This window comes from Ceratotherium simum, chromosome X, assembly GCF_057802395.1.
Source record: "Ceratotherium simum simum isolate JZ-2026a chromosome X, ASM5780239v1, whole genome shotgun sequence".
NCBI lineage: Eukaryota > Metazoa > Chordata > Mammalia > Perissodactyla > Rhinocerotidae > Ceratotherium > Ceratotherium simum.
This window is the reverse complement of record NC_141940.1, coordinates 15,915,899-15,943,225: the sequence shown is the minus strand read 5'-3', so window position 1 is coordinate 15,943,225 and position 27,327 is coordinate 15,915,899. Positions and strand designations below refer to the sequence as shown.

The 27,327-nt window shown below is 40.4% G+C and overlaps 1 protein-coding gene across 5 annotated transcripts in view; it reads right to left on the bottom strand.

Annotated features, from left to right (window-relative positions):
* Positions 1 to 27,327, bottom strand: part of ARHGEF6 (Rac/Cdc42 guanine nucleotide exchange factor 6) — a 106,200-nt gene that overhangs the window by 60,213 nt on the left and 18,660 nt on the right. For all 5 annotated transcript variants that reach the window (XM_004441633.3, XM_087426828.1, XM_087426829.1 and 2 more), the window contains exons 3-6: positions 18,991 to 19,075; positions 16,711 to 16,835; positions 15,216 to 15,417; positions 3,154 to 3,224 (exon numbers count right to left, since the gene is read on the bottom strand). In XM_004441633.3, the coding sequence (XP_004441690.1) occupies positions 3,154 to 3,224; positions 15,216 to 15,417; positions 16,711 to 16,835; positions 18,991 to 19,075 (483 nt within the window). The remainder of the gene's footprint in view (positions 1 to 3,153; positions 3,225 to 15,215; positions 15,418 to 16,710; positions 16,836 to 18,990; positions 19,076 to 27,327) is intronic.

Sequence of the window (27,327 nt, the reverse complement as noted above, 5' to 3'; positions counted from 1 at the left end):
GTGGCCAAGCCTCAGTTAGACACATTAAACATGTCTCGTGACAGATGCAGTTCTGAGCTGGGTGCCCAAAGCCACTTTGATCACACTGGAGAATTTCTTAACATTTCAAAATTGATGTGCCACTAGGATCGCATCAAGGCCTGAATGGGGCTGAAATCAGCATAAAATCCCTTGAAAACTTGAAAAAGGAGAGAGAATGTCTGTAGACTTGCAAATTCTAAGAGGTCTCTATCCTGCCCAAGTTTACAGGACTTGATAGTTAATTTTATGCGTCAACTTGACTGATTCACAAGGTGCCCAGATTAAACATTATTTCTTCATGTGTCTTTGAGGGTCTTTCCAGATGAGATGAGCCTTTGAATCGGTAGACTGAGTAAAGCAGATTGTCCTCCCCAATGTGGGTGAGCATATCCAATCTGTTGAGGGCCTGAAAAGAACAAAAAGGTGGAGGAAGAGAGAATTTGCTCTCTCTGCCTGACTGCATGAACTGGATCTTCTCTTGCCCTCAGACTGAGACTTACACCCTTGGTTCTCCTGCTTCTCAGGCCTTTAGACTGAACTACACTACTATCTGTCCTGGGTCTCCAACTTGCAGATGGCAGATTGGGGGACTTAGCCTCCAAAATCGCGTGAACCAATTCCTTATGGTAAATCTCTTTATATATATCCTCTTGGTTCTGTTTCTCTGGAGAACCCTAAGTAATACACAGGACCAACATAAAGGGAGCATTTGGACTAGCAAGAACTCTCTGAATGGAGGAGCATAAAAACAGGCCTGATCAGAGACAAGTATTGTCAAGGTATGAAGATAGAAAAATTGCCATGAAGGAGAAATAATGAAGAATACATAGTTCCTGTTTTTATTTAAATATATATGCATATGCACACATATATATCACAGGCTATATATATACACACATATATGCATATATATGCACACACATACACACACACCTACGTCAAAGTTTAGCATGAGATTCACCAACATGTTAACAGTGATTATCTCTGGGTGGTGGGATTAAAGGTGATACAGGTGACATTTATTTTTTTCTTTATACTTTTTCTGTATTGTCTGATTTTTTAAAAACCAGTTATTTATATAATGTTAGGTAATCAGAAAAAATGTTCTTTCTGTTTTATTAAAAAATGGAGTAAAAATCAGTCACTAGTGATCTTATAGAACTAGTAACAGAAAATGTCTACAATTAACAACTCTTAGAGGGAAAAAGATTTAATATAAGATCAGATGGGGACACCTTACATGTGGGTGAAGTTGATTTTCCAGGTCTCCAAATACTGTGAGTGGGCTAGAATTTTTTTGATTGGTCTAAGGTATTCAACACAGATTGGGAGGACAGTCAGAACACTCAGAACACATTTTGAATTAATTGCTGCTAAAAATTTGCCTAAATACTCAAATCAAAAGAAATGTGGATGAATAAAAATCACCAACAGCCAACCCAAATCCCTTCACATCCATATCTAGTTACAATAATATGTCCAACTAGTCTCAATAATTCAGCAATATTTACACCAAAGCTTTACAGCTCCTTCACAGGCCACCATGGGCTCCCCAAGACCTTCTATTTTCTTTATTATGTTTGAGGTTTGAGGCAAAATCTATCAAAATTTAAAGATATATAAATATGTCTATCTTTTGACCACACAATTTAACTTCTAGGAATCTACTCTACAGATCTTTATATACTTTGCCAAAGTTACACATATAAGATGTTCACTGCAGAATTGTTTATACTAGCAAGGAACTAGAAACAAGGCACAGGAACTCCTATAGGAGGTGGGTGATAAAAACTGCAGTACACCTAGAGGTTGTATATGGTATATATAGGATTTACACAAGGCCCATAAGAATCACAGGGATTAATCTGCCTTAGATAATCCCAACATTTTAAATTGGTAGAATCAGCAGAGGCAGAGAGAGATCCAGAGCAGAGCAATGGATGGTATGCTCCAGATCCACAGGGAGAAGAAGCTATGATAATATTTTCATCCACCGTTTGACTGTGTCTTTTCTTTAAATATTAAATCATTTATAAATGATTTTTATAATTGGGAGTCACCTGGAAGCTAAAAGAAGTGGTCAGGGAGGAAGGGAGAAGGGAACCTAGTTCTGCTGGGTAATATATTTTAACCGCAGAAACGTAAAAGGAAAAATAGTGACAAAATTGTCCCCTATGATTATTGTCCATGTTATCTATGAAGTTCCTTCTTGATTTTTCATACCAACTACTGCTCATATCGTCATTATGGAGCAGATTCACTGAAGAATGAAATTCAATTTTTTTAAACTAAATGTACAGAAGTGCTTAAAAACTGTTTATCCATGCACAAAATGGAAGGAGCATGCAGTACAAACGCACATAGATCATTGGGTGAAAAGTGAAACTGTATTTCAGCAGAGGAGGCGGAAGACAACGAGGCTCCCAGACAGGAAAACTTAAGACGTTATGATGACTTGACCTTTTCATTAGTGACTGGGCCAAGTCAGGAAAGGAGACATGAAGGAAAGCAGAGAGTAGATTAAGGAAAAGGATACAATTTCTTTTTCAAGTGGGAACTTATTTTGAGTATTGCACATGCCCTATTTATAGTTAATATATTTTGACATGTCTGTGTTCAAGCCAGAGCCACTTCATTCCTCCTTCTGTGCCAAAGGGCACTCTTCCCTTTAGGCTCTCCTCGAGAACAAGGCTGATAATATTTCAGGGGATATCACAATGGATTGCTTGATTCTAAAATAAATTCACAACATGCAATCACTTAAAATTTATTGCATTAAAGGAGCTTGGGAATTCACCTTCTAAATATCTGGCAAGGCTATATCTAACAGCTGAATTTCCCCATAATGCCTCATTATTAACTGATTTCTCTTTTGCCACAGTTTTATAGGTCTTGCTCTGAATCTTTGTGCTACCCTTGAATTTTTCAATACAGTGGATGTAAAACTTCTAGACATCTGTAAGAGGCCTACAAGTAGAAGAGCTCCATTGTACTGCAGCTGACATTAGACCCTTGCAACGCCACTTCATCCAGTCTTCCATTTGTGTCACCTCAACATATCAGTGGTTCGACAAGTGAAAAAGTTCCATATAGGGAGTCAAGAAAATTTTTGTTCATCATCTGAACACTCACCACAGTATAATAATTCTTGGTAAGTGGAGTAGTTTCAAATCCTTTGACAGCCTTGGGGGAGAGAGGTCTCTCTGTGAACAAGACATTTAAATTATGTTAATATCATACAAGTCTAAGATGAACATTTTATAACATAGGTCAACTAACAGACTATAAATATTGTCAGGTGGAAGGATCAATTGAAATGTACATTCCTAAACAAGTGAAACTATAATTTTACTAAACTAACGACTTTCAAATTTAGATCTTCTGGTCCAGGCCCCTCAATTTCTGAGGGGAAGAATAAGGCAAGGAGTTAAGGTCCAGCTACTTAATGGCAGGGCCCGGGAAAGAACTTCACTCCCAGTTTGAGCTTGTTTCTTTACTCCTGTCTGCCTCTCCATTCAACTAATTCAAAACAGATAAGCAAAACCAATGCTAACCAAATATATATATTTGTAACTTGCAACTTACTATACAAGTAAAATATAATATAAATAATAGCAGCCATCCTTTCTTGGGGCTGTCTACTGTGCCAAAAACAAAATAATCAGAATCTTTAACACACTGAAAAATAGCATAAAATTCTTCTTTCCTTTATGTATCATTTTAATATCATTACTTTGCACTATAAAATGCTGCCTTTCTTTTACAAAGTTAATCTTACCTTTTAAACTCATGACTAAGAGACATCCTAGGACATTCTTTAAAAAAGAAAACCACCTAATAAAAGTGAAAGACCTATACAACGAAAACTACAAGACATTATTGAAAGAAATCGATAATGACATAAAGAAATGGAAAGATATCCCATGCACATGCATTGGAAGAATAAACATAGTCAAAATATCTATATTATCTAAAGCAGTCTACAGATTCAACGCAATCCCAATCAGAATCCCAATGACATGCTTCACAGAAATAGAAAAAAGAATACTAAAATTCATATGGGGCAACAAAAGACCCCGAATAGCTAAAGCAATCCTAAGAAAAAAGAACAAAGCTGGAGGCATGACAATCCCTGACTTCAAAACATACTACAAAGCAATGGTAATCAAAAGAGCATGGTACTGGTACAAAAACAGACACACAGATCAATGCAACAGAATTGAAAGCCCAGAAATAAAACCACACATATACGGACAGCTAATTTTCGACAAAGGTGCTAAGAACATGCAATGGAGAAAGGAAAGTCTCTTCAATAAATGGTGTTGGGAAAACTGGACAGCCACATGCAAAAGAATGAAAATAGACCATCTGCTATCGCCATTCACAAAAATTAACTCAAAATGGATCAAAGACCTGAAGGTAAGACCTGAAACTATAAAACTCATAGAAGCAAATATAGGCAACACACTATTTGACATTGGTCATAAAGGAATCTTTTCAGATGCCATGCCTAGTCAGACTAGGGAAACTAAAGAAAAAATAAACAAGTGGGACTTCATCACACTAAAGAGCTTCTACAAGACAAATGAAACCAGGATCAAAATGAATAGACAACCCACCAGCTGGGAGAAAATATTAGCAAAACACATATCTGACAAGGGTTTAATCTCCACAATATATAAAGAATTCACACAACTGAACAACAAAAAAACAAAGAACCCGATCAAAAAATGGGCAGAGGAAATGAACAGACATTTCTTCAAAGAAGATATACAGATGCCCAATAGGCATAGGAAAAGATGTTCAACATCTCTAATCATCAGGGAAATGCAAATCAAAACAACACTAAGATATCACCTCACACCCGTTAGAACAGCTATAATCACCAAGACAAAAAACAACAAATGTTGGAGAGGATGTGGAGAAATGGGAAGGAACCCTCATACACAGCTGGTGGGAATGCAAACTGGGGGAAAACGGTATGGAGATTCCTCAAAAAATTAAAAATAGAAATACCCTATGATCCAGGTATCCCACTACTGGGAATCTATCCAACGAACCTGAAATCAACAATCCAAAGAGGCTTATGCACCCCTATGTTCATTGCAGCATTATTCACTATAGCCAAGAAGTGGAAGCAACCCAAGTGTCCCTCGACTGATGATTGGATCAAGAAAATGTGGTGTGTATATATATATATATATATATATATATATACACACACACAATGGAATCCTACTCAGCCATAAAAAAAAGACAAAATTGTCCCATTTGCAACAACATGGATGGACCCAGAGGGTATTATGTTAAGTGAAATAATCCAGAAAGAGAAAGACAAACACCGCATGATTTCACTCATATGTGGAATATAAACCAACACACGGTCAGAGAGAACTATATTGTGGTTACCAGGGGCAAAGGGGGTGGGGGGTGGGCACAAGGGGTGAAGGGAGACATGTATATGGTGATGGACAAACAAAAATGTATAACCAAAATTTCACAATGTTATAAACTATTAAGACATCAATAAAAAAAATTACTTTAGACTTCTTCTGAAGCAGCAGAGAGGTTAGTATTAAAAAATGCTATTTGCTGCCTTTATAAGTTCCAAAGAAAATCATAAAGTTAAGACTTTGGTAGACTTTACCAATTAAGTAAATTGGGCAGAAACTTAAGAGGCTTTTGTTGTAAGTGTAACAACCTTCAGTAACAACAGGAAAGCAAGGATCTGACAGCTTTTAATGGAATTTTGGTTAAAAAAAAAAAGAAAACCACCTAATAAAAATACAAGACAGTGATCATAAATGTTTAACAGTGTCACTACATACTATCTTTCCTACCTAATTTTCTCCTTTGCTTCATTTTGGCTTATATTCCATTTTTATCTTGCTATATTGTTTGCTGCTTTAAACCCTTTCTGAAGTATGGTGCAGTATAAACAACCAAATAATAATATATCATCAGGCCTTGATTTTTCTTTTTTAAAAATAACATTTTCTAGTTTTAAATCTATTACACTCCGACCAAAAAAAATGAAAAATATAGAAAAAAAAATAGAAACCAATGATTAGCCCATCTCCCAGCACTAACCATCATCCAGAGTAACTTTTTTTGTGTGTGAGGAAGATCAGCTCTGAGCTAACATCTGATGCCTATCCTCCTCTTTTTGCCAAGGAAGATCGGCCCTGGGCTAACATCTGTGCCCATCTTCCTCTACTTTATACGGGACTCCGCCACAGCATGGCCTGACAAGCAGTGCATCGGTGCACGCCCGGGATCTGAACTCTAGGCCGCCACAGCGGAGCGCACACACTTAACTGCTACATCACCAGGCCGGCCCCCAGAGTAACATTTTGAAGTCTCTTCCCATTTTTTTTACATATGTGTTTGTGATCACACACACACACACACACACACACTCACACAGGGATTTTTCTTACTTTACCTACAGGTTTGTAATTCTCCTACTACAACATTACTTCATGAATATTTTCCCATTTAACCTTGATTTCTAATTATTACTATTATTATTATATTAAAAAATCCCTTATGTTTATTTGGCACTTAACAGCTTTTAAGACATTTTATTTGATCTTTACATCTCTGTCAGGCAGAGATGATCTTCTCATTTTGCAGAGGAGGTCAATAAGGTTCAGGAAGGTGAAGTCAGCTGCCTAAGGGTATGAATCTAGGAAATGGCAGAGCCAAGACTGAATCCCAGGTGTGTCTTGACAACAGCCTGTGCTTCTAACCAATATGATGTCCAGAGATAAATCTACTGAAGGGCTCGGTTGATGGCATGAGCCGCGGTTCCTACTGGAGTTCAGAGGGGCCATCAGTTTGAACTGGGATGGTTAGAGAAGACCTTGCTGGGCAGAGGATACTTCATCTGGCCATGAAGGGTGGCTAGAATTCAAACAGGCAGAGAAGTCAGTAGAGGGTTTTCTAGTCAGGGAAGATTCCAGAAGCACAGCTGTAGAAATGGCAATACCTAAGGCAGAACTGTTCCTGTGACAGTGAATTGTCCAGCTAGGCCAGGCTAGGTAGAGAGGAAATAAGGCAAAAAGGCAGCAATGAGGGCCAATTCTGTCACTTCTCAGTGGTGACAAATGGGGCACGGCCAGTTTGAGGAAGCTTTATGCTATTTCAAGATCCACCTGGATGCACATGGTGGCTCCACAAGGCTTTATTGGGTAACCCTGAGCAATGCAGAGCCACCTTGCCTATTACTTGAGATTGTAAATGGCAGAGCCAGGACTTGAACCCAAGTATTGGATTGTCAAGCCTGGTGTTCTTTCCAGCACACCATGGTTTTGCACTCTTAGACATATTCAAAAGTGACAGTTACCAAATTCTTTTAGTTTTTTACTGGGCATGTTTTCTACAATGTAGCTATAATGGTTCTACTTAGAACTCAGTTGTTTTGTGCAATTACTATGTAAACCAGTCTTGATAAAAGTGAAACTTTCTAGAGATACCAGCAAGATGTGGTCACCTTTGGAAAGCAAGGCCAAAAGGAAGGGTAAACAGTAATGGAGAGCCTGCCAAGACACAGAAGAGGAAAGGAAAAGCCACAGGAATGGGTCATTGTAATCCAAACAAAATGTTAGCTATGTAAAGTAGAGCAGAGAAGGAGAAACGGGAATTGAAAAGAAAGATGTGGCTGCTGTGGAGATTCTTGGGTGGCTGAACATGATGCAAAAAGAGCTGGTGCTTTGATAAGATCAATAAAATTGTCAAACCTCTAACAAGACTGACAGAAAAAAAGAGAGAAGATGCAACTTACCAATATCAGGAGCGAAACGGGATATCACTACAGACTCTGGAGATATCAAAATATAATAAAGGAATACTATGAACAATTCTACACACACAAATTTGATAATTAGGTGTGAAATGAACCAATTCCTCAGAAAACCAAAACTACCACAACTCAGGCAATATGAAATAGCCCCTTGGAATAGCCTTATAACTATCAAGAAAATTGAATTTATAAATTTAAAATTCTGGAAAAAGAAATCCCCAGGCCCATATAAGTTTCACTGGAGAAGTCTATCAAATATTTAAGGAAGAAGCAATACCAATTCTTCACAATCTCTTATAGAAAATAAAAGAGGAGGGATCAACTTTCTAACTCATTTTACAAAGTCACTATTACACTGACACCAAAACCAGACAGACAGTACAAAAAAAGAAAACTGTCGACCAATAGCCCTCATGAATATAGACGCAAAAAACCTTAACAAAGTATTAGCAAATAGAATTCAACAATATTTTAAAAGAATTGTATACCATGGAATTCATCCCAGGGATGCAAGGTTGGTTAAATATTCAAAAATCAATCAAGGTAACCCATGATGTTAATAGTCTAAAAAGAAAAATAACGTGACAATATCAATCTATGCAGAAAAAGCACTGGACAAAATTCAACACCCATTCAAGAAAACAAAAAACTTCCAGAAAAAATAGGAATAAAGAGGAATTTTTTCAACTCAATAAAGATTATCCATAACAAAACCTATAGCTAGCATCCTACATGATGGTTAAAGACCAAATGTTGGATGCTTTCCCCCTAAGATCAGGAACAAGGCAAGGATGTCTGCTCTCCCCACTCTTACTCAGCACAGTGCTGGAAGTCTTAGCTCTCCTTGCAGTCTTGGTGTCGGATAGGGGATTAACTCAAAGAGTAGAATGAAGACAGATTTAAAAGGACAGACTTGGAAAGTCTAAAAACATGTAGCCTTTGCAAATGACTGGCCCCATGAAAAAATTCAAGGGGTGGATACAAAGAGAAAAAGAGCAGCACTATGCCTCAGTGACAGTTTCCTGCCCCTTGTTCCTCCTTTGCCTGCCACCCCCACCCCTGCCACTGCTTACTCTCGCCATGTGCAGTTCTCTCTGAAACCCACACTCAGCCACAGGCAGAGAAGGAATAAATATGTGGAGGTTCACAGGAGACAGGGTGAGTCCCTGGTGCTGGTTCAAAGTGACCTAACCAGCACTAACATGAAAACATAAATTTTTAAGGTGGTGTTTCTAAGGCAATGAAAAGATTGGTCAATTCAATTCAATCAGTGAAAAAAAAAATCAGTCAATGTAGTGAAGAATTCAAATGGGTTATTTGGCATAATATAACTCAAACAACAATGTCACACAGATATAGCCATAAGAACCCTCCTAATCCTGATGAAAAGATCTTTTCCCAGTGAATTTTTGATTCTTTTCCTTCCCTTGCTGATGTACAGATTCCAATTGTTACCGGACAAAAACACAGTTTCTTTACCTGCCACACAAGAGGGGCAAAATAAAAACGAGAAAGCCAGGCTTACGGCAAGGAAAGGGTCTTTATTTCGGGTAACGTCAGCCTGGAGATGAGAGAAGATTCCAGGTTCGACTCCTGGCTGGCTCGCCAAATTGCTACCAGACACATACACAGCTTCTTTATTCACCACACAAGAGGGGTCAAATAAAAACTGGAACGCCAAGTTTGTGGCAAGCAAAGGGTTTTTATTTCGGGTGATGTCAGCCAGGAGACAAGAGTTCTATTGCCTGTTGGTGGCAATAGGTCAAAAAAGAAATCTAGTGACAACTAGCTTCTCTGGCCATGAAACTTTATGTGACACACCCAGGGGATTAAAACAGGAAGTCTAAATATAAAACTCAATCCTAGTTTTGGTTTGTAATGAGTAGGAAGAGTCATTTCTTAATCTGCCTTAATACAAATTTAATTAGCTATCTACCTAATCCCTTCCTTTGATATCTATATATACCTGCTAATGAGAAGTTTTAGAAGAAGGATTTAATGATCCCTTAACTGAATCCATTGCAGAAAACAGAATTTGCTTAAAATGTCTGCTCCAATCATATTGCCTCAATATTTTCTTGGCATGGAAATTTTGCCAAGAAAATTTTAATGCAAAGTCCTGACAAAACTCTTAGCCTTTCTCGGTGACAAAGACAAAAACTAAAAAGAGATATAATTCACTATGTTACTGATGTATTGGCAGAAATAATTCTGATGTATAAATAACATATTAGGGGCTGGCCCCGTAGCTTAGCGGTTAAGTGCGCGCGCTCCACTACTGGCGGCCTGGGTTCGGATCCCAGGCGTGCACTGATGCACCATTTCTCCGGCCATGCTGAGGCCGCGTCCCACATACAGCAACTAGAAGGCTGTGCAACTATGACATACAGCTATCTACTGGGGCTTTGGGGGGAAAAAAAGGAGGAGGATTGGCAATAGATGTTAGCTCAGAGCCGGTCTTCCTCAGCAAAAAGAGGAGGATTGGCATGGATGTTAGCTCAGGGCTGATCTTCCTCACAAAAAATATAAATAAATAAATAACATGTTAATTTGTAGGTTACCACTGATTTTTAAGAAAAGGACAGAAAATTGTGTAAATGGCTAATTTTCTTTTTTTTTTTTTAAATATTTTATTTATTTATTTTTCCCCCAAAGCCCCAGCACATAGTTGTCTGTCATAGCTGCACATCCTTCTAGTTGCTGTATGTGGGATGCGGCCTCAGCATGGCCGGAGGAGTGGTGCCTCGGTGCGCACCCGGGATCTGAACCCGGGCCGCCGGCAGCGGAGAGCACGCACTTAACCGCTAAGCCACGGGGCCGGCCCAGCTAATTTTCTTATTTATAATGTATCTGACTCAAATGAAACAAAGGAGGAAAGTCCCTTAATATATGTTCTGTAGTTTATATAATGACTAAGTTATTCATATAAGTATTTTTCGTGAAATAAGATCTTTGAAAATAATACTTTTGCTCAACATAGAGTTTATTTTGCTCATGTAACGATAAATCAAGAGGTAGACAAGCAGGACTGGTAACAATGGCTTCATAATGTCACGTGTCCAGCTTCCATCATCCTTAGTGAGAGGCTTTTATCATCATGGTCACAAAAATCTACCCTACCTTCAGCTTCAAGATCATGTTGAAAGGAGATTTATGTATGTGAGTGTTTTATACTCAAATATTCTATTTCTCAACTTTCTAAAGTATTAGATTGGTGGTTCTATAAGTCTTCTGAAATTAGCCTCCTCCTGAAGAGAGGGAAGAAGCTGTCCCCAGGGCTTCAGCCATAATTATCTCTAGACAAAAACTACAGTGGAATCTAAAACTTAAAATGCCACTCCCCAAGGGGAAATTTACCAGAACACGAAGTGCTCTTGTCAATGACAGGCTCAAGGGAAAAAAACTATGCACAGCACTCCCATGGCACAGCACTCCCATGGCACAGCAATCTGCAAAATGAGGGTTGTATGGGGCTGGGGTTGCTTCCTTTTGTTTCTAAGACATTCCAAATAATGTGTAGTTATCAGCCTGAAAGGTACTCCAGTCTACCATGAATAAATTTGTCAGAATTACTGACTATTCAAGTGACCTCAGTGTTACACATTTCACCCAATAGTAAGCAGATAGAGATGGAGATCTTTAGTTCCATGCCTGATTCAACTTCATAAATGACCCAAGAGGTTGTATGGCAGTGGGGTTTAAAACTAAATTGAAGGTTTGTTTCTACGAGATATGCATTTAATATATGAATCATTTTTTTTAACTCCTTAAAGATAAATCTTCTTTCCTAAGCTTGCATATCAGTATAGACTTCATGGAAAGAAATAAAAAATTGACAAGTATTTTCCAGACGAAACATCAAAGAGCACAGCATTGAATTTATAATGTACCTCAGCAGCATCCTAGATAGGTTTTGGCCTACTTACGATTTTATGGAGGCAGCAAGACTTGGGGTGGGAAAGAATTCGAGTCAACAAAGACTTGACACCTGCTTTCCCAACAAAAGATTTTCATTACACCAAGCTAATCTCTTCCACTGTCTCCCAAGCTCACTCTGCTCAATCCTACCACAGATTCTTTGTGGTTTTTGTTCTGCCTGACCAATCAATCACTACTACTTAGATTATCCTTCCATCTCTTCTGGGCCTATTCACAGCCTACATATCTGAGGGTTCGGCTCAAGCCCTACCTCCTCCGTGAAGCCTCTCCCAACCTCTCCAGCCACACTGCACTCTCTGTCCACTGATGATCTGTTATATATTTCACACTTCATCATCCACCACTTCATACTGTCAGTTGTCGGTTTCATCCCCAGTTCTTATCTCTCTCCCATGCTCCAAATCCATACTCCCAACTACCTGCTGGAAATCTTCAGAAGTATGACTTGCTGGCACCTCCACTCAACATGTCCAAAACAACTCATCATCCTCAGTACCAGTCATCACTCCAACACAAAAGTGCTCACACACACACACACATACAACCTCCTCCTCCTGTCTTCTCTATTAATGGAGTTCAGCACGTATCCAACATTTTCTATGTCTAAAGCACTGTGTTAGGCACCATGGAGACAGAAAGGTATACAAAGATGAGTAAGTCCCCCTTGACCTCCCTGCCAGGACGAGTTAGGCACCCCTCTTCTGCTCACCACTCTCCATAGCATCCTGTATTTAGCTCTATCACTAAATGTATCACACTACATTCTAATGATATCTCCCCCTCACTAAACTATGAACATCATGAGGGCAAGAGTCGTGTCTTAGGTTTCGCTGCCTCACCAGTGCGCAGGGCAGGGACTGATATCCTAGTCGTGGCAAATAAATCTTCACTGGCTGGCTTCCTGGGTGATGCTGCATGCCCTTAAGGAGCTCACCATTAAGCTGGACCCCTAGACTTGGAGTTATCCTCACCTCTTCCCCTCTCCATCACTAATCGTGAGCAAGTTTTCTTGATTCCCTTTTAACAGTATCTACTGCATCCATCCACTTTCTCTTCCTCTCCACTCTCACCAAAGTAGCCCACACCACTATCTGTACTGCCTGGACCTCAGCAGTAGTCTCTACTTGTTTGCCCACATCCTCGTTGGTTATCCCCACCACTTCCCTGAAATCCAGCCTCCACACTACCACTAGAAAGATCTTTCTCAACCACATGCTATCGTCTGCTTAAAGCTTTTCATTGCTACCCTTCTTTACGTAGCTCCAGCTCAAGGTCCCACTCCTCTTCACTCACCTGACCCTCAGCCTAAATCATCCTACCATTCACTCCATGCTTTCCTCCTTCTATGCTTTAACTTACTAACTCCCTCTAACCTTCTTCTACCAGTCAGAAAATTCTTTCCATCCTTTAAGACCCAATTCAAGTGCTTTTTTCCCTTCTTAGGTCATTGTTAATCAAATCATTTCTTTACCCCTCCAACAGCATCTTACTTAGAGTTTTGTCTGTGTTACTCCGTCTCATCCTGTCACAGTTGGTTGTATACACACTTATCTTGACTACTAGAGTATAAGGTCCTCGGGGACAGGGTCCATGAGGACAGATTATTATAGCCCCCTCCCCACCGAGTACCTAGGTGATGCTCAATGAACAAGCTGAACAAAATTTAATGATGTGCCCCACAATATTCATTCATTTTATAAATATTTACTGAACCTAACCAAAACAGAAAGAAAATCTCTGCCCTCGTGCCCAGTTACATTCTAATGGTATGACACAGACAGTGAATGAAATAAATAAGTAAATGTATACTATGTTAGATGGAAAGAAATGGTAAACAAAAATATAAAGCAGGGAAGGGGGTTGGAGCAGTGGGGACAGGGGTCAATTTGCTCCTGGGTGACCAGGGAAAGCCCTACTGTGAAGCTGGCAAGTGAGCAAAGACTTGAAGGCAGTAAGGGAAGCAGTCATGCTGATATCTGGGGAGAGCGTTCCAGGCAGAGGGACAGCAAGTGAGGCAGGAGCCCGTGTGGCACGGGCAACCAGGAGGCCAGTGTGGCTGAAGTGGAGTAAGTGAGGGGGAGAGAGGTCAGAGAGGAGATCAGAGGGGCAACAGAAGGCCAAATCCTGTAGGGCCTTAGGCTACTGGGATGATCTTGGCTCTTACTTTTTTTGAGATGCGAAGCAACTACCAAAGTTACATTTTGAAAAAAATCACTCTGGCTACTGAGTTTACATTAGATTATAGGAGTGACAAGGACAGGAGCAGGGATGCCCGTTAGGAAGCTGCTTTAATCAACCTGGTAAGAGATGTTCTGTATACTTCTAGTCCTAGGCCTTCCCTAACCAGCAGGCTTCCTGGCCCCAGCTATCCAGACCTATCCTTGACAGTTGGATAAGATACTTCTAGGGGTTACTTAGGTGTTCAAACCCGAGCCAGAGCTTGCCATGGGAGTCCTTAACTGAGTTCTAAACCAAAGAGAATACAGGAGAGGGGCCGGCCTGGTGGCACAAGCAGTTAAGTGCGCACACTCCACTGCGGCGGCCCAGGGTTCGCTGGTTTGGATCCCGGGCGCACATCGACGCACTGCTTGGCAAGCCATGCTGTGGTGGCGTCCCACATAAAGTGGAGGAAGAGGGCCATGGATGTTAGCCCAGGGCCAGTCTTCCTCACCAAAAAAAAAAAAAAAAAAGCACCGAAGAATTAAGTACCCAAAGGAGCCCTTGGTTAAATATTTTTGAAAAGTGAAGAGATATAATAATGTGAACAACTGAACATCATTTTATATATCAGGGGCTTTTTGGTAATATAAGCGAGTCCTACTTTCTTAAATAATAAAAGGCAAGTAAGTTAACTAAGAAAGCTCTAAAAAGACTACGGAAGAGCGATTAGATTTCATTCTCTGGATATCATTATGAAAAAGGATAAGCAGTTTGCAGCATGCAATGAGATATAGGCAATCTTATTCAGAATCAAAGCAGCCAGACAGCTTCCTGCAGTCCTATGACTTTTATTTCTTGTACACATCTCTGAGGCATTTAGACTTAGGTCTGCTTAAAGAGCTTAGGGCTAAAAAAAGGAAGTTAGCACATGGCCTCTCTTATGATTGTACTCTGCCATGGTGATTCTTAGAGTAGCAGGAAGGACTATGTACTCTATTACATGGGCTAGAATTAGTAAACAGAAGGAGACATAGTTAAGGTGGAACAGTTGTCTGAGCTTTGAATTCTTTTGCTTTTTTAGTTTTTTGCTGCCTCGATGTAATCTAAATACAACTTCGTTTCAAAATATCTAATCACAGATTTTTCCCAGTTCTGTTCTAGTCTTATTTTTGACATACACGTACAGGTACAAACAGTTTCTGTTAACCAATTCAAACTACAAGATTTTCAGCAAGAATACCAAGAAAGTACAAAAGTCACATTCAAAACAGCTGTTAAAAGATTCACTTACCACTGGATTTAATTTCTCGGACATAATTACTAGGGAACCAGCCTGTTCTCCCATTTAATGTGCCTTCCCACCAGCCTCCTTCTTCAACTCTAGTGACATAAATGATGTCCCCTTTACAGACTGACAATTCATCTTCATTAGTCTGCTTAAAGTTGAATCTTGCCTTTACTATCAACTGGTGACTTCCATTTTCCGTCATCTCCTAGAGAAACAAAAGTCACACCAGATTAAGTGCTCATCTAAATGAGGCAGGGGCAGAAATGATATGAATTTAGGCAAATAAAGTGAAGTGACCAAGGATAAAACCCCAGATCCATCTCAGTCTTGAGTTTTTAATTTAGGAGCGGGTGTAACATGGATAGGCCTCAGGGGGGATTAATAAACCCTTCGAAACTGTATGCAAACTTCTGCATTTGTGAGAATGTGAATTTTAGAGGGGGTCAAAACTTTCATTTCCCTCTCCCCCCACCAATTATCTAAAGATACTTATTTAAATGAGCCAGAAAACAAAGTAGAATGGTAAACTCTTCTCTCCTGCCTCTACCCAACACACAGACATAGTCTTACATAACTATATGACCAAGATTAGCTACTAACCTACTCTCATAAAATCTGCCTCCCACCTCCCAGTTACTAAGAATATCTTAAATTGGCTAAGACTTAGTCATATGCAAAGATCAAATACCCCATAGTTACCTAAATCAGGAGTTCTTAACCTGTCACAGGCCCATTTGAGAAGCTGTTGAGCACAATGGAGATTTACGTAAAACACATACTCATAAGTTCATACACAGGATATTTTGCATACAATTTGAGAGGGTCCAAGGGGTGTGCAACTGCAGTGTTCATCAGCTTCTCAAAGGGATCTGTGATCTCAAAGGTTAAGTGCTTTGGAAGTAATTCAAGTGCTTTGGAAGTAATAGCTCATGATGGCTTAAAGCAAGTGGGTGGCTTTTGACAAGGAAAAAAGTCTCAAAAGAGCAGAAGATGGGGGCGGTTCCTCCCAAATAAAAGCTCCCATTAAGACCAAAATGCAAAGATAACTGGGCTATTCCAATGTAGGAGCTCATCATAGGCTCAATAATAATGCAAAGAGAAAAATAAAATGACAATAATGATGATGATAGCAAGTAATCTATATTGATTGCCTACTTAGTTCTCCTAATAAACAGAGGGATAGGGGAAATAACAGCAAACTGCCATCAGGAAGTAGTGACAATGACTTACGTTTGCATGGCATTCTCAGTTAAACAACTTGCTCAATTCTAGGAAGGGACAGGACTTTGGGGCTTCAACCCCATTTTCTGACTCTCTGCCCCACAAGCCTTTGATCTGCTTCAGCGGGCCAGCCTGAATTGGCGCTAGGTTTAAAATTAGTTTTCTCGGTCCCCAACAAACAGGATGACTATCTCACCACATATAGAGACGCAACCAGGATATTGATCTAATTTTATGGATTTTAAAACAGGCAAGGGGAATTGAGGACTATACTTACCACTGGCTTTGACTGCCTTTGCAGCCCTGGAGCTGTGCTAGAAACTGCTCCCTGTGGGTTTGTCTGAGAACTATTAGCAGCACTAAGAGAAGAGGAACGTCCACATGGTCTTTCTGACAGCTGATCTGTGAAAAGAGGAAAAGGCATGGTAAAGGGAACCACTCATGTCGGAAAAACATCTACAACGTAACATTATCTTTCGTGGGGCATTATCAAAGGCAACCTGGCCATAATTCTAACTGTTATCATCATGAACATGCCAAGTGTAGTTCATTCCCCCTCCCTTTTTGGTGGCCAACTTCTTTTTCTTAACCTTACTGGCCATTGCTCTCCAGTAGAATGAAAAACAGCGACAGAACCACATTTTCTCTTAACCCATTTGCCTACAACCCTTGCCTCCTGAACCAGTTGCAACAGTATGCCCTGTTATCCAAGGCAGAACTATATTGGGTACCAAACAGCTGTTTGTGGCTCTTATTACTTTGAAATATTTCAAATTTCTCTCTTTGTTTTTTGGCCCATAACTGAGTGGTTCTTTTCTTCCTCACATGTTAACAGTATGTGTGGCATATATGATGTAAAATCTCCCCTGAGCCTGGGGGGGCGGGGGTGGGGGGGTAGAATGAGAATGAGAGAGAGAATGTGTGTCTGGGAAAGATGCACTCTTGATACTAGAATAATTTTCAAAAAAATCAAACTCAAGAGTCTTCTCTTCCTTGAAACCTTGTGTAATTCGATCAGACCAGCGCTGAGCTGGATGTTTTCACTATGCTGAGAGTGTACTAAAGAGAGGAGCTGGCTTCTTGACAAATTCAAATGAGGGTTCTTTTCCTCTCCATTTATTTTTAAAAGATATAAACTGCAAAAGTCTAAAGCCCAAACATTCCCTAGGCGACGAGCTCAGTATCCAAGTAATTTCCTTGATGCTGTGGGTTTTAACTTTCACCTCCTTGTGTTTTATAAATATCTGTGGCAAGGAAAGAGACTGTAAAACTTGCTAGGAGAGTTTGGCAAAGGAACGTATAATTTGTATGGCATAATGTTAGAATTATACGATCCTCCCTGCCCAGAACTGGATAGTTGTCATGTGTGTTAAATATAGTTACTTGAATTAGCTGTACTTTCTGCTATACGCCTTGCAATAGCTCAAAAGCATTTTTTTCCAAATAGCAAAAGAACAACTTCGGAGAAGTATTTTTACACGTATTGCTATTATATATAGCTCTTTTGACTAAAACTATAATTACTTGATAGCTTCCTAGATGCTCCATCCTATTTGGCACTTGATTATATTGTCTGCTCTTGTTCTCTAATTGTTTCACGTTGAGTCTCCCTAAATAGGCGGTAATTTTCTCAAGGGTGGGGACCATATCTTACACTTCCTTTGTGGCACCTGGCAGTGCTGGGCACGCAGCCTGTTGACTCTCCAACAGTTTGAGCAGCAAGACCCGTGTTTGGGCATAAGGGCTCTGGAGCCAGTCAGATGTGGGTTTGAATTTCAGCCCTGCCACTTACTTTCTAGTTGGGCAACTGTGGTCTGACTTTCCTCATCCTTAATACGGACCCAATAATAATACCTACAGCCAGGGTGGTTTTGAAGATTGAATGAGACCACCTATGGCTCTTAGGATAGCCTAGACCACGGTAAGGGCTCAAAGCATTTTAACTATGGTTATTACTGCCCAGCTATAGGTAAGATACTCTATCACAGAAGGAGTGAAGTTAGACTCCAAGGTTATCATTGTTTTCTTCGTATTTACTAGGATTGATATTTAATACCTCCAATGTGATGGGTATTAAACATTTAAATAAAAGACATTCTTTTCACTCACTATGAACCTGAGGTTTCATTTCCAGTGCAAGGATACTGAGGGTTTCCTTTACATGGACAAAGACATACAGAAAACTATGAGAAAAATATGTCTCTGGTGGGGAAAGGGAAGTAACGGCTCTATTTTGTAAACTTTATGAAAAAGGGAACTGGTCTTTTTTTAATTTTCTGTCTTGCTGTACTCAATTGCCTATTCAATAGCTTTGAATGAAATAGTTCCTCGGTTCTTAACATTATATTAAGGACATTATAATAACACCTGTAACAGATATGTTTAAATCCTAAACCATGAAAAATTAAAGCATTTGACACCATTGGGGTTTATTTGGGGGGAGGGGAGAAATTTGCACCAATCGAACAATCCTGGCCATAGTCGGCTCCTAGCGAAATCAGAAACACACGCATCCCACCATGACACCCAGAACTCATAAATCACAAGCCCTGCTTACCTTCTGTTGCTTTGTTGACAGCTAAAAGAGTGCTCAGAACCTTGGAGAAATTGACCCCTGAATAAAGGTCATCGGGATCAAACACCTATGAGAAAAGAAATTGAAACTGTAAGACACTGTAAGTATTCACGACAACAAACCAAGCTATCAAAAGGCCACTTCCTCCAGCTCTCAGGAGAAAAAAATGTAAAAGCCGAGACCCAAACCTCTGTATACCTTTGGGAGAAATGAAAGCAGCAGCTGAGCTGCCTAATGACATGTGGCGGGCTCTCAGTGAGTCAGAGCCAAGCAGTAATGGGAAATGAGAGCCAAGCTGAGAAGGCAGGGCCCACCAGGAAATGCACGGTGCACACTCAGACCCTCTTCTGACCTGAACATATCAATACTCTCAGCCCGGTTACAGGAAACTCGTGTGCATGGCTTACAGTTAGTGCCCATCACCTACAGAATGTCCTTAACACTCCACAAAGAAGGAAGTGGAGGTTTTGTAACATGTTTTCATCTGTACAGTTTATTCACTGTACTCAGTAGGGGCACTGTCAGGACTACCTTTCTCTCTGCTCCCTGCCCTCCCTGCTGCCACCCACTGGATCCCAACTCCCTGGCATTCCAACTGTATGTTGCCCAGGTCCGCCTTTTGCCGACAGCCTCAGCTCCTGATTTCTGCTGTTTGACCTTGCCCCCTCAGCTCGTCTTCGTGGATTTGAACCTTTGCCTGAGCCTATAAGTTCTTCCTGACCTTAGGTGACTTTCCCAACATGACCTCTGGCCTTCCTGATGCTACTCAACTGTCAGCAACAAAACATTAAATAAATACAATATTCCACTTTGCAGTCTCAACCAGCATTCTGATATGCCAGTGTCCCTAGTGAGGATACCAGTTGTTGTTTTAAATACAATTTAATTGTTAATTTTAAAATGTATTCAATGTATTAAAATGTATTGAGACTTCTTCTAGTCTCATATATTTATATTTGAAACTAGAAGTATTCTTAAGCACTGGCACAATCTATTAATCTGCCAGCCAATGATGTACATATATATGTCTATATAGATATATCTAGGCAAGCGGATGCCCACCTTCTGGGTGGAAATGCACCTTCTAAAAACATTTCATTCCAGGATGTCCAGAAGTTTGCATCTTTTTTTCCCAAATGTGGTGATGGGCATAAAATGTACCTTTTCATGTAGGACATGATTGGTAATGGGCCTAAGATTGTGAAGGATCTGTCTTCCCATTAGGTAGAGCCATTTGTTCCATTTCTAATCTGCTGTTTTCTGGGAGCCACGTCAAGACAAAATTTTATCTTCTTTGTGCACATATTCTTGAAAACATAAAATCTGTCTCTAGAATGAAAATATATAGTATTTTTTTTTTTTCAAATTTAGGGAAGGTGTCAATATAGATAACATATGCAAATGTGAGCCTACAGAAGTCTGCCTATTCTGGGATTCACAACTCTGCTTATTCATTTAATCAATGAATGTTTTTAGTCATTAAAACAACTGAAGAGCCCAATCACATCCAAAAATTAGATACTAATATACTTTTAGTAAAGGGGTAATGCCAATATTACTATTACTCAAGTTAAATGACACTACGATCCAAATGTTTCTCAATGCTACAATGTAAAATTCAAAGTTTTCCAGAAATAAATTGATAGGCATTTTGTTTTCATTTGCCAAAGCCTGGGTGAACAAGATGCAACAGACCCTGGAGAGAGGATCTAGCATCCCAGGGGATTCCAGACTTATAGAATCTCCCTTAGAACTGATCAATGGGAAAGTGTCAGTGTATGCCAAAATGGTAACAAAGCAAAAAATTCAATTGTTTTTAGCTCATAATTCCTAATGGGAATGTGAATATGTGTGTTCATGTTGGGTAGGTGTGGTGGAGATGTGTAGAGTCTAAAATTATAAGCAGAAGTAAATTTTAGCAGAATAAAGCACTAGAGCAAAAGCTGTGATAAAACCCTCTTCCTTTCTTTTTCTGTTGCTCCTTTTCCAGGTGAATCGACTGCCTATAAGTGGCAACACTGGCATTATTCACTCGTACTCTGCTACTTGACTGAATTTGAGAACAAACACACTGATCAGAACATGAAACGTGCACTAACAGAGTCATTGTATCTGCTTGAGGGAAGTTGCCAGCACTATACACAGTTCCCTCTTTAGAAAACCCCAATACAGTACAGTTTACCCATAGACACTGTTCTTCTCACTGCAAGCCAATGCTGTAGCACTGGGAATTACACAGGAAGGAGTTGAAAGAGGCCTCTAGGGATTAGTAGAGAAGGCACTGCCTAAGGGTTATGATTTCAGAGCGAATGGAAGATTAGATATAACCATGAACACCCTCCACTGCACCACACCCTTCTTAGCCTCAAACTGAATGATATTGAAAATTCCATCCCAGACCTTTCTTCCATGCACTTGAGATTGGTCCCCTACTAAAATGGAAATGTTATTCGGAGGGAGTGCAACACTTTCAGCTGTTAGCAGTCTTTTATACCTTGGTGGAAATGAGAGGTCTGAGACCAAGTTTAGAGATGATGATGATGTGGGAAAAAACTAAGGGTACTGGTGCCCAACTGGGACAAAGCAAGGGAGAATCCCCTAACGTGGAGAGGGTGTGAGGAGAACAAGGAAAAGTAGATTACAGTACAAGCCATTTGCCTAGGACTAATCCCAATCATTTATACATACAAAATGGAGAATAAATTCCCCTTTTCTATCTGCAAAGCACTTTTTCCAATACAAAGTCATGATGACACTCATCTTCTAGTACTCTGTGCAAGCCTCACTAGCCTGTTTAGTGTCTCTGGTATGAAACTGAGGCCCAGATTGGCTGAACTTGCTTTATATCTATTTTGGTCCAGAAATTAGCTGGTTAGTTCCAGTTGGATCTGTGAAGGTCAGAGGAACAGCAGGATTCCCTCCCTCCATTTACCACTAATGTCACGCAGACAGGAAAGAAAGGATTGCTTCTTAGACTACTGCTAGATGGTTTCAAGGTCCCACTCCTGCAATAGGATGAGGTAACGTTCAAGTATAACAACAACAAAACATTTACTCTACTCTGGGTAAGCAATAGGGGACACAGGGACTAAACGTCATTAAAGACTTTTTTAAAATATTTATATATAGCCAGTCTAAGGTCCAACCCTACACCAGCAGCTGAAATCAGACAAGGCATTTAATTTTTAAATGTTTCCCCACATTTTTCCATTTTGGATATCCACAATGACAGAAAAACCTATTTTCCACCCACTAAACACCAGGTGTTAATTCTGAACTGTTGGGGATCTGCCAGTATAAACTGCACAGAAGTTAATATTTTTATGGATTTACAAATAGACCCTTTTGGAGTAGTTTTCAGTTTCAACATGTATGCTATTTTATGACATTTTCCCTAAATTGACAAAAGCAAGGAAGCACATGAGAAGAAACTCCCCCAACCCCTTGTTCTATTCCCCTGATAATCTTATAGCTACAATTTACTGATGTACTGAGCCATTGCTATGTGCTATGTGCTGACACCAGGCTTAGAGATTATATATATCCATTCATTGCACTGGATTCTCCCAGCAAGCCTGTAATGTGGGTACAATTATTTCCCCCATTTTATAGATGAGTAAACTGAGACTCAGAATAGTTAAGTCACAAAGTAAGAAAGGATGGAACCAATAAAAATATATAAGAAAGTGCTCTGAGGGGCATTTTAGCCCTGTGTGCATACTTTATGTTTTCATGAGACATTGAAAAAAATGAAAAAGAAATCCATGGATTTGTACACAAAAAGAAATCCCTTGCTGCTCTCAATACAAGCAGCATCTGTACCATCTGCAGCAAGTTTGTTACAACCTCTAAGATGACTAATTCAACTAATCGTGGCCAAGGGAAAATCTCCCTTATGACAAGACTGTCTCCGCAGGGGCCTTGCCTAGCTCCTGTGCTGTGCTTGTCATTTCAAGGGGCAGCCCTGCCCCAGCAGGAACCTGGTCGTGCAGAAGCGGGGAAGGGCTGCACTGAGTTACTCCTATTTGTTCAGCTGGTTCCACCTTGTGAGCCACCATCCATATTTGTGAGGTGTTGGGTGGGTGGGGGTCCAGCACATGGTTATAGGACCAAGCTAAACCATTTCTTGGCATCGTGCTCTAACCACCTGAGTTAACCAGTCACAGCCCTAGCCACACCCTTGCTAAGGGAAGAAGACATACTGTATACTAGTTCAGAACTGGGTAATGTTGCTAATGTCATGTGGCTTCAGCACCACTTAATCAACTTCCATTTAAACTTAATTTAGGGTTTGAGGCGATCACAATAGGCTCCATCACTCAACTGTTAAAATCTAATCATCTGAAAAGCAAGTGATTCAGTGGAACCACATGGACATAGCTTATGTTTTAGTCCCATTTTAAAAAAAAAAAAGAGGGCTGCCCAGTGGCGCAGCAGTTAAGTTCATGCTCTCCACTTCGGCACCCTGGGGTTCACTGGTTTGGATCCTGGGCTCGGACCTATGCACCGCTCATCAAGCCATGCTGAGGCAGCGTCCCACATACAGCAACTAGAAGGATGTGCAACTATGACATACAACTATCTACTGGGGCTTTGGGGAGAAAAAAGGGGAAAAAAAGGAGGAAGATTGGCAGCAGATGTTAGCTCAGGGCCAATCTTAAAGAAAAAAAAAAGATTCCAAGTATTTTAGGAACATTCCATCTCTCCTTTGTTCTTATTGTTCTTGTTGGATAAAATCTTAAATTAACCCATCTTGAATCACATTCTCTAATTCTCACAGCTGAGCATGCTGCCTCTGTTAACCCCTGAACTTTGGAGGAAATGTCATTATATAGTGTGACAGAGCAAGCAAATCTGAGCTGCTTAGTCATATTTCACTGGATGGCACCGTTCCTGGCTCTGTGAACATGACCTGGGATGCTTCCACATAGCTCCTACTAAAGCATCACAAAGTCAGCAACAAATAATGCTCTTAGCTCAGAAATTGGACTCAGCCACTAGTATTCCACTTACTAGAATACAGTGGATGGCATTTGTACACTGCCTCGTTTTAAATAATAACTGTTCCTGTTTGCTATGGAGCAAACTTAAGAGAGCAAAGCCTGCTCTCTACTCCTCTCTTATTTCCTTCCTTTCGCTCCATTTCAGCACTTTAGGGAACGAGATCTGACTTGTGCATGTAACTGCAGTAACATCGGTGTATTGAAAAGAACACTGGTGTGAGGGTCAGAAGACCTTAACTCCAATCCCAGGTCTGTCACTGCTGAGCAGTTGTGAGGACCTTAGAAAAGCAACACCCCTTTTCCGTGGCTCTGTTTCCCATCTGGAAAGTGAGAGATGTCTTTGACCCAAAGAGCACAGTGAAAGGCCTGCTGGCCCATCATCTGAGGGGCTCTCAAAGGCAGCCACTTGCCTAGGTCCCCAAGGTCCAGAATCTGGTCTTCAATTCTCAAGGCTCTTCAGAATGAAGTCACACTAACCAAGTTCACAAAATGCCAATGCATAAACCAAAATGCCAATTTACTAATTTTTACTAAAAAAATGAACCATTAAGAGGACTGGATACTCCCATTTTATGGCCAGATCACTCTCTCTCAATAGAGAAATCTACATGGTTCGCCAAATTACCATTAGAAATTTGTTGGATAGTATGGAATCAAAGCAAAGGGAGTCTGAGGTATTGCAGCCTACCATAATTATTACCTGTTTATAAGTTGATTTTTTCAAAATTTCATTTTAAAAAGGATCTAGTTATAAATTCTGGCTCTATCTTGCTGCCACGCCTACTGGGACTTGGACTGTGATTGTGGACGGCTTTAATCATCTATGTTCTTCTGTCTCTGTGGATTTATATAGAGTCACTTTACATAACTAATATGGGCTTCTAGATTACTCGGACCTCATAGAATCCAGAGCCAGGAAGTTCAGCTCCATAGAGCTCCTACAATAGGAGCAACGATCTGAGCATAGTTCCTCACTGCTCACACTGCATTGCAAAGTCACCAAATCCACTTTCTGATGGCCTCCTCAGCATCACCAACATCAATGTATCACACCTTACGATCTCCATTCTTCCTTCTTAGCACTCCTTTAAGGGAAAACCACTTTCTCCATAACAGGCATTTATCTTCAGTTGAGTATTAAGTGTTCAGGAAAGAGGAGGAATGATACAGGCATCTTGGTGGGGACAGTCACAGGATTAAAAAGAGAGAGAGAAAACAACTGGCTTGGGATAATCTCACCAAAAAGAGAGTAGGCATGAAGGAAAGGGAAAGATGAAATCTCTCTTGTCAATAGCGCTTGCCAAGACAAGAACAGGAAGCAGGAGGCCTAGAAGCAGCTGTCACTCAACCAGCCAGCCATTGTGGCCTGCCCCCTTGCCCCTCTTCTTGTGCTCCTGTCACTAGAGCCTTTGCAGGAGCCACACTGGCTGCCAGTTTTGAGGGGTTGAGGCTGATGCGTGATGCCTCAGCTGCTGGAACGTCCATGTACCAGACCTGGGGGTGTCCTCCCCAAGCCCCTCACCCCCACCTCTTCAGAGAAGGGGACTTATTTCCAAGTGTTCCAAATTGGAATGCGGAACACATTTTCCCAGAGACATAGTGTCACACCTGCCACTTAATCTCTGTGAGTTCTACAGTTCAGCCACATTAGTTAGTAAACAGGCTGTTGTGGGCCAGCCAGAAAACATAATCACCCTGTAGAAGCCTGTTTCTATAGGAAAATGTTTTCTGGGTTCCTAACAATAACTTACGAAAGAACTTTTGGAAAATAATCCGTTTTTATATTGAAGAATGCCTGAATATGTGTTCCCAAATCACTGTCCAACATTCTTTATACTTTTACTTTGTCCTTTCATAGAAAGGATGAAAAAGTACCCTACACACTGGGGTACTATTTGTTTTAGAACTTCTCATGGTGAGAGAATCAAGTGATATGTATAAAGACTATGAGAATATATGTAGAAATTGTAATAGTCAACAGCTCCTGCCTGTTTAACAGTCCAGGCAGTTGAGGAGGAGACTCACCTGTGAAGATAGGGCTCCCGCAGCACTGCTTTTCCTATGATTTAGGGTTGGAGCCTGAGAGCCTAACAGAAGCAACTGCTTCACTATGAATTTCATGCACAGGAGAGACTGGTGTTAAATGAGCCTCACACAAAGATTAGGGCGGGAGGAGGGCAATAAAAAAAGTAGCCACTGCAGGTTGCTTTAAGCAGCAGCTCATCCGGCAGTTTCATCTGCTGCTTTCCATAAAGTCCTCCACTGACTTACCCTCACGTTTATTTCTTCTGAACAGCTAAGCCTTACAGTCTGCATAGATGCTGCACACTAAAGCCCTCAATCACCTACCACTGTAATATTCCCTTTATTCTGTGGGTGATAAGATTAGCCCAATTTCCAATTAGAAGGCAGACTCTTTGAAGTCCAAATTGCTCAACGGCCCTGGTCCAGTATTTGACATATATGAGACACGACAAATAATCATTCACTGACTGATCGACAGGATGTACTGTCAGGGAAACTTAAATACAAATTGTGCCTAGAATGCAAGCCCTATGAAGCCAGTTTTTAAAAAACTTTTTCACTTCTGTATCCTCAGTGTCTAGAAGAGTGCCTGTCACATAGTAGGTGCTCAATAAATATTTGATGAATTACTGAAAGTTTAGAAGCTCTTGCCAATAGACAATTAATCATAATTGAAGAAAAAGCACTGTTGAAATTACAGTAAAGTCAAAAAGAAATATCATTAAGGAAGAAAAAATACATTTCCATGTGACTTTCCAGGAAACATCTATTATTTAAAATAACATACACCTGTACTCATTTGCAAAATTAAGCCCTGGGACTGTGAGGTGAGCAAAGGTACTTCAAACTCCACGGCTGTGGATTTCACTGAGTTGTGTGCTGAGTATGGGCGAAGTCCACAATTGCTGGTCTGTCTCAGGTAGTGCAGGTTCCTTTTAAATCTCCTCCCAAAGCACCATGACTTAAGCACCATGAGGGTATAGAGAAGGGAAGCTGGAAAGAACTGTGGGACTTCACTGCTTTACTGGAATCGGCTATATTTTCTGTTCATTGTAAAATAGCTTAAATGACAAACACTACTAGCCACACTTTACCAGTTCATACCCTGCTCTAAGGCAGGATCCAAGTCACACAGAGCACAGTAGGACATGGCAAAATATGGCAAAGTAACACACCAGAAGCAAGAAGGGGTGACAAGCAATTTGAAAGACTACAAATCACATGCCCAAAGTCCCTCTTACACCAGCTAATCTGGGTGGGAAGGATGTTGTGCCCGAGTTTCTACCATTTT